Raw genomic sequence first — 7808 nt, forward strand, 5'->3', positions numbered from 1 at the left:
CTCCCGTCGCCGTTTCGCCGCTGGTGGAGCTAGCGCGTCGTGGAAAAAGCAAGCGTGTGCGCCGTTACGAGACGCAGAGATTGGTACCCGAATTTAAGGTCCTAGGTCAACCGGTGACCTCTGAGGTCAGGTCAAGTGCCCCAAGGTACGGTTCAGTTTTTGGTGAATAACTGCGCAAAACACGGCCGCAGAGCCGCGATTTTGGCAGCATCGTGTTTGCCTCGCTCAGGCGCGTCGAATGATATACTTTTTGTTCGGGTCCGGTCAACTTAGGGTGTTGACCAGAGGTCAAGGACAAGTCAACACCCCTAGGTCACGAAGCTTGTCGAAAGAGGTCATGTCGCATATCATTCGATTTGGCAGGTCATCTTGAGTCCATTGGTGGCTTTCCCGACTCGCTAGCTCAATTTGATCAAGAGTTATTGACGAAAACTATTATGACCTTGATGACGTCATAAATGACGTCACGCAAGATCAACATTGCAAAAGTGACGCATCTAACCTTGCAAGGAGTGCATCAAATCACGATTCTGTGTGCTTGAGATAGTTGGAGATCGCTCCCTGCGCCAGAATAGCAGTTTTCATTTTTCCCCTTTGACTTATAATGGTGAGGTCACGAAAATGACCTGACCTCATATGACCATAAGGAAAAATCCAAGATATCCAAGTTGTGAGACTCATAATGGATACTACATCCTGCATGTTTCCTTTCCTTCTTACATCTCCTCTGGCAGTGAGGGCGTTGCGAAGTTGCGACATCTGAAGACCGTGCAGAGGTTCACTTATGACGTCATAGGTCAGTGACCTGACCTGACCCAAAAATGTGGCTGGTTTCAAAAGATCTGGCTTGAATCAAAGGTCAGGTATGTCAAGTTTCAGCTCTCTATCGCCAGCATGTTTTCAGCAATCGCGAAAAAACCCTATGGGGGGCGGCACCCGTCCCCCCCCTCTCGGCCGGCGAGGGTAAAGACTGCAAAATGTAGCTTTAACCCTATTCCTGGCGGGCTCCGCCGGGACAAGAAACTGGCGGGGGGGGGGGGGCCGATTCGGCCCCCCCCCCTGAGATCTCGAGAACGGAGCAAGAGAGCGACAAGCGGTAAACGGCATCGGATACGCACGGCCAAGATCTACAATTTTTACAAAGGTCATTTTCAGGTCAGGTCAAAGATGACGTCACAGGGGTCGAAAAAGTCAAAATGGCGGCACTACATATGGAGAGAGTTTTTCTCGAATAACTTTCGAATTAGGCAAGATAGGAACAAACTAAGGGCATCATCGTGATCCTCTCGTCAATCCGCATCGAATGATATATATGTTGACCTCGAAAGGTCAAGGTCAAAGGTTGACCTCAGGTCACGTGACCTCGAGGTCATCATGTATATCATTCGATGCGTCTTGACGAGCTGAACACAATGAGACCATCCACGCGTCTGTATCTTGTTCCTGTACGGAGTTATTGGCCAAAAACCTTTGGTGACCTTTGATGACGTCACATGACCTCACAGCTGCCCAACAGCAAAACAGACCTCAAGGTAATGAAGGTTGATCGTATATGAAGTCATGTATGGTATATGGGGCCATTCCGACCCGTTTTAGTGGTAAAAACAGGGAGTTGATTTTTCCCCCATTGACTTATAATGGGGAGGTAGCGAAATTGACCTGACCTTAGGTCACCGATATCAAAATTCCGAGATATACAAATTGCACATACTGGTACCCTAACTAAACCCTGAAGAGAAGAAATTGATCGGTCAAAAACTCTAGCTCTGGCGTGATTGCAAACTTTTCTGAGGTAGCGTCACCAAACCGCCTCTGGTGACCTGACCTGAGGTCAGATCAAATCAAAATTTTCAGACATGTTGCGTAGAAGCCTTTTAGGAAAAGTCAGAAAATTTGAGCTTCCTAGCTCAACGCGTTTGGGAGATATAACCAAAAAACCTCAGGGGGGGGGGGGGCTCCTGAGGCCCCCCCCCCCCGCCAGGAATAGGGTTAATGACTAGTGCTATACATAGATGGTGACATTGATGTTGGCTCTCTGGACACCTTATGTTGGTTGTCGCCTCCAGGCGTCTCCAAAACTCTGCAGTCTGGTGGTGCAAAACTCGTGCAACTTGATAGTTGGCCTCTGTATTGTGACTCCAGCTTCACAAGCATCCAAGTAGGCCAAAGTAAGCAAATAAGCAAGGTTTCTGAAAGGATACATCAAAATTAATAAAGCAGAAACGAAAGACAAACACGGCAATGGGGGGCCAAACACAGAGCTCAAGACGAATATGGCGCGGCCAAGGTCAAGGTCGTACGAGTGTCGCTCTCCCACTGCAATCAAATAGCCTTAAATGGCCTGAACACTGAGATAATGTTTCTGGCCTTATAACAGACAAACTTATTCAGTGCTGCACTGCAATCCTGCAGAATATTCGCGATTAAACACATACGCAAAAATGGACACAAATCGGCGCATTTCTCAGATCCAGTTTGTAACAATGCAGCGCAATGAATACTAATATTGATAACAATTAAGCGTCTCTTTATTGCTAGAGACGATAACACTCACCAACATTATCCACCTGCAGACATATTCTTCACGCCTGAACGCTATCGCCTTCTTATACTTCAAACGCTTTCCAAGAACCAAAATGCGGCATGAAATGGGCGGTTACCAAATCTGACGTGTTGGCGTATGAGTACCAGCACTATTTCCAGTACCACACTAAGTACCGTGTCCATTATAATAGGTCTTTCTCTGAATGCAAAAGGCTCCTATGCATCACATGAGATGTCACGCGAATCACAAATTTAACGTATTTTAACATGAGTATTTGGCTAACCATTCGACACGACGCAATTCCACATTCCCATCATACACTGCCTTGTTCCTTGTTCCCCTCCACATGACGTTACACAAGTACCAACTCTTTAGTGCCCTGCAAGTACCAAAGTACCAATCAGCGTCTCAACCCGTGCTCCGTGCCGCCCCCTACCTCTGGCTGCAACCAGACAGCAGAGCCTTCTACTGGCTCTCCGTTTCCTACAGCTCGCTCAACAAGACGGGCCGATGGGCTCACAATGGGACAGGAAAGGACAGGAGAATATAAACCAAAACCAAATGGAGACAATAAACGCTTCCGGCGTTTACACCCTCCTCCTTGAATCATCTCCGATTCAACACTGCACTCTTAAATAAAAATGAACTTCGTCTTCCTCAGCCATGTAGTGCTCAGTCTTCGCCGCTCACGAGCTTCACCAGCTTCGACACTGGTCGACGGAACGTTGAAGTTCCTCTTCTCACCACTACTTGCCTCACGAGACCTTTCTGGTCCTTCGTTACTTCAGCAACTTTTCCAAGTGGCCACTGGCCTCTCGGGAGTGTCTCGTCCATCATCAGGACCACATCTCCTGGTTCCAGGTTTTTTTCGGACACTGTCCCACTTCTGCTTCCTTTGGAGGAGCGGCAAGTACTCCCGCCTCCACCTCGTCCAGAAACAGTCCGCGAGATACTGCGTTTTGCGCCATCTCTTACCATGCAGGTCAAATTCGGAGAAGACTCCAGGCGTGACATGACCTCCGCGAAAAAGCAGCAAGTGGTTCGGTGTAAGCGGCTCACAATCTCTCGGGTCTGCTGACACCGTCGTCAGTGGTCTACTGTTCAAGATACTCTCGATCTCACACAGGAGAGTGGTGAGGCCGTCGTCGTCAAGGGTGTGGCTGGTCAGGAGGGAATTGAGTATCTTCCTGATGCTCCGAATGTGCCTCTCCCAAAACCCACCGAAATGGGAGGCTCCTGGGGGGTTAAAAATCCAGTCAATCTTGCTTTCAAGCAATTTCTTGTGTACGCGATCTTGTTCTAGGTGCTCAAGTTCCTTGCGAAGTTCCTTTTCCGCTCCGACAAAATTTGTCCCGTTGTCACACCTGATCATCCGGACTGGCCCTCGCCTCGCTGTGAATCGTCGTAACGCATTAATAAAAGAGTCCGTTGACATTGAGTCCGCCAACTCAATATGGATGGCTCGAGTGGCTAGGCAAGTAAAAATTACCCCGTACCGTTTGACCGAGGCTCTGCCCCTCTTCGTCACAAACGGACCGAACAGATCAACACCGACACTGCTGAAAACCGGCTGATCTGGAGTTACCCTCTCTGGGGGCAGATCTGCCATCTTCTGTTCTTCTGGTCGTGCTTGCCGTCTTATGCAATGCTTGCATTGCCTCAAGACCCGGCGCACTTCCGAGTTGCCGTGAATCAGCCAGTAAGTTTCACGTAGCGCCGCCAATGTATGTTCTCTTCCTTGATGGCCCACCTGTTGGTGAACATGCCGTACAATCAACTCTGAGACGGGGTGGCGTGCGGGCAGTATGACTGGATTTCTTGCTTTGGAATCCAGTGGGGCCATGGCTAAACGGCCACCGACTCTCAATAGTCCGTCCTCTAGCATGGGATCCAACTGCCGCAGAGGACTTCTTCTCTTCACCGCCCGGTCCACTGGATCTTGCCTGGTCTCTCCATCAGAACACTGAGGCTTCAGCGCTTGTAGTTCCGATGCGAACGCACTGTCCTGCACTCGCCGGAGAATGGCTTTTTCCGCTTCTTCAAGTTCGGCCACTGACAACCGACAAGCAGACCTTTCCCTATCCCGAGCCTGGGATCGAGTGACCGGTCCTTTCCTTGCTGCTTCTGCCGTCATTCTCTTCGCCATCAGGTACTTCTTGAAGCGCAGTAACCATGCCACTGCCTTGGTGAGTCTGAACCAGTCTGAATAGTGGCACAGAAGCCGATCTGTCGGATTAGGCTGTACGTCCTCGGCAAAGCAGACCGAGCCAACCACAGCAGGCTGAATCACATCAGCATCTCTTGTAGCTTCTTGTGTGTCTTCAAATCCTTCAGGCGGACGAGGCCACTCAGACTCTTCTTTCCCCAGAAAAGCTGGGCCATGGAACCACCTGTTGTTCTCTAGAAGATCACCCGCCATAAGCCCTCTCGAGGCGTCGTCCGCTGGGTTATCTTCCGACTTAACGAATCTCCATTGCGCTGGTGCAGATTCGTCCCTGATAACCGCCAACCGGTTCGTGACATACGTCTGGTATCTTGTCCCTTCGTTGTTGATGTACCGTAACACTGTCGAACTATCCGTCCAAAAGGTAACATCGTCTACAGGGATCTCAAGTTCCTTTGTGATCATCGCATGTCAAGTCGCACTGCAACTGTTGCGGCAGCCAGCTCCATTCGAGGTACGGTCATCTTCTTGAGCGGCGCGACCCTCGACTTCGCCATGAGGATCATACAGTGTACCTGCCCTTTGTCATCCGTCTGACGCAGGTATGACACTACACCATAACCTACTGTGCTCGCGTCACTGAAGTGATGTAGCTGTCTTGAGACGATCGATCCCAACCTCGCTGGCTTCAGACACCTTGCCACTTCCAACGCTTCCAGCTTCGGCAGGTCCTTTAGCCACTTGGTCCAGATCAGAGCTGGACTTTCCGGGACATCTTCATCCCAACCGAGTTTCATGGCGCACAGCTCCTGCAGGATCTTCTTACCAGTAAGAATGAACGGCCCCACAAAGCCCAAAGGGTCAAACACTCCACTGATGACAGAAAGAATCTCTCTTCTGGTCACTTTCATCTCTCTTGCCCTGACACAGAAGCTGAAGGTATCCTGCTCCAGGTTCCATTTGATACCCAGTGCTTTCTTGACGCTTGTCGCTTCTTCCAAGTGAAGTCCTTTCTTAGAAGAACCTTCGTCTCGATCTTCTTTCGGTATCTTGTCGAGAACTCCTTCCCTGTTAGACACATACTTGTGCAGATGAAAACCTCCCTTGGCGCACAGGGCCTGTACCTCTGACGCCAGCGACTGCGCCGTCTCGATTGACGACACCGACTGGAGACAGTCGTCCACGTAGAACGCCTTCTTGACAGTCTCCAGTGCCTTTTCACTGAAGTCATCATGGTGGTCTTCGACAGTCCGTCCAGAGGTCATAAAAGTCGCCAACTCGTCCACACCCGTGGGTAACCAATTCAAGTCTCTCACTGACAAGCCAGGTAACCACTCAAGGCAAAGCCATGTCAGAAAAGAGCAAAAATCTTGCTAGAATATAGAGCAAACATTGATTTCCTTAACTCTGTAAAAAGCAAGTATTTTTTTCATATCTTCAAAAGAAAGGTGCACAGTCAACAAATTTAGTGAAAAGTGATGTCGTGTGCTACCTGAGATAGCGCCGGTCTCAGGTAGCACGCTCGGCAACTTTCCTGCCACGAACATTTACACATCTAGGTAGCAAGGAAGTACAAGTACTTGGACTTAGATATGCGTAACCAAAGTCTGTTCATCACACGATCAGTTTGTGGTAAATTTGGAGTCTCTATTTTTGCATTTATAAACGACTTTGCATAAAAAAACATTAAAACAGGGATTTATAATTCGTTTTGTTGCTCTTTTTGTGGCAATCTTCGAGCAAGTAACAGAGAAATAGAGCTGGGAAAATGCATTACCCCAACCTTCCGGCCACGGGGTAGCCACCCTGGTAGCCACCGAGACCCAAGGGGGAGCGGCCAATGGGAACCGCCGACAGCGAGGTAGCCAGCGTCTGATTGGCGGACTGAGGCCAGTCTGGCGTCAGCTGTTTGGAAGGGTTTGAAACTACAGGCGGTCACCGTCTAATCCTAGCGTCTTCCCTGACTTTCTCTTTGGTGTTGCGTATATGTGCCGTGGAACATTTGAGAGTGATTGGATATGTGCAAATAAGTGCAAGGAGTGGACGCCAAAGTTGAAGTATGACTATGCAACGAGCGGAAATAAAGTGCTGCCTTCCAGATCTTGCGAAACCATGGAAGGTCTGCAGTTTTATGGCGTGAATTCGAAGAGGCATCATCAATTGGTGCACAGAAAAATCCTTATATTTTGACTGCTAGTGACACGCGGGTTGCTGGATCTGGATTTGCTTCAGGAAAGGCTCATGCTCATTGTTGTCCAGGAAACCAGGTGAGTGTTAAAGTAAATTCATTGAGAGGAGACATAATGTGTCGAATACAATTCAGGTGCCTGCCACTTCAACTTAGACCTACCTATGTAGGTATTATTGCTTCCAAATTAAGCTTGATCCTCACTTCGCTCCAGTACTGTAGTGAATACCAGGGGTGGAGAAACATGCCGAGTTGGGGTTGCACGGGCGCAGCAAATCCGCCGCCGCCCTGGCGGTGACCTTGACCTCCGCAGTCTAGTGCGGCTCCAAAGCCAAGCCGGCGCAGCCGGCGTGGAATTGGGATGGCTCGTGCTACCCCAACTCGGCACAATTCTCCACCCCTGGTGAATACCTTACCGAAGCCCGAGTTTTACCGAGATACCCGGCTCGGCGAGCCGTGCACGATAGGCCAGAGGTTTAACATCCGGGGCCTTGTGACATCCGGGAGTTTCAAACACGCGGGTAGGGGTGCGGACGTGACCTGTGGTCGGTCAGCGTTCGGCGATTTTGGCCTCGGGCGCCTCTGACGTCAGAGGCATGACCCGGCACTCGGGCGTAGCGCCCGGCGAGAGACGGGCCGCAACCGTGGTGCAGCTGGACGCGCGATCGGAACGGAATTCAGCCAGGACACGCATCGTAGGTCAAAGGTCAAGGGCACATGTGGCCGGCGGGCGAGACCAGCGGTCGAAACAGAAGTCGCTGTGAGGCGAGGGCAGTGATCCGATCCCGGCCCGGGCCTGGACGGTGTCTGAATGTTTTTTTTTTCCTGCTGCGGGGTGCTTTGACTGCGCTAGTTTTAATATTGCGTTTAATAATCATATCCACAGTTTTATTTAAAACAATAATGCAAAT

At 50.0% G+C, this 7808-nt stretch overlaps 1 protein-coding gene across 1 annotated transcript; it reads right to left on the reverse strand.

Annotated features, from left to right (window-relative positions):
* Positions 1–5170: 5170 nt before the first annotated feature.
* Positions 5171–5974, reverse strand: LOC122364619. Its single transcript, XM_043335195.1, has one exon. It carries the CDS (start codon positions 5972–5974, stop codon positions 5171–5173), a length of 804 nt encoding a protein of 267 aa, XP_043191130.1.
* Between the last annotated feature and the right edge of the window lie 1834 nt (positions 5975–7808).

The sequence above is a fragment of the Amphibalanus amphitrite genome, unplaced genomic scaffold (genome assembly GCF_019059575.1).
Source record: "Amphibalanus amphitrite isolate SeventyFive unplaced genomic scaffold, NRLGWU_Aamphi_draft 000687F_arrow, whole genome shotgun sequence".
In the NCBI taxonomy this organism is placed as follows: Eukaryota; Metazoa; Arthropoda; class Thecostraca; order Balanomorpha; family Balanidae; genus Amphibalanus; species Amphibalanus amphitrite.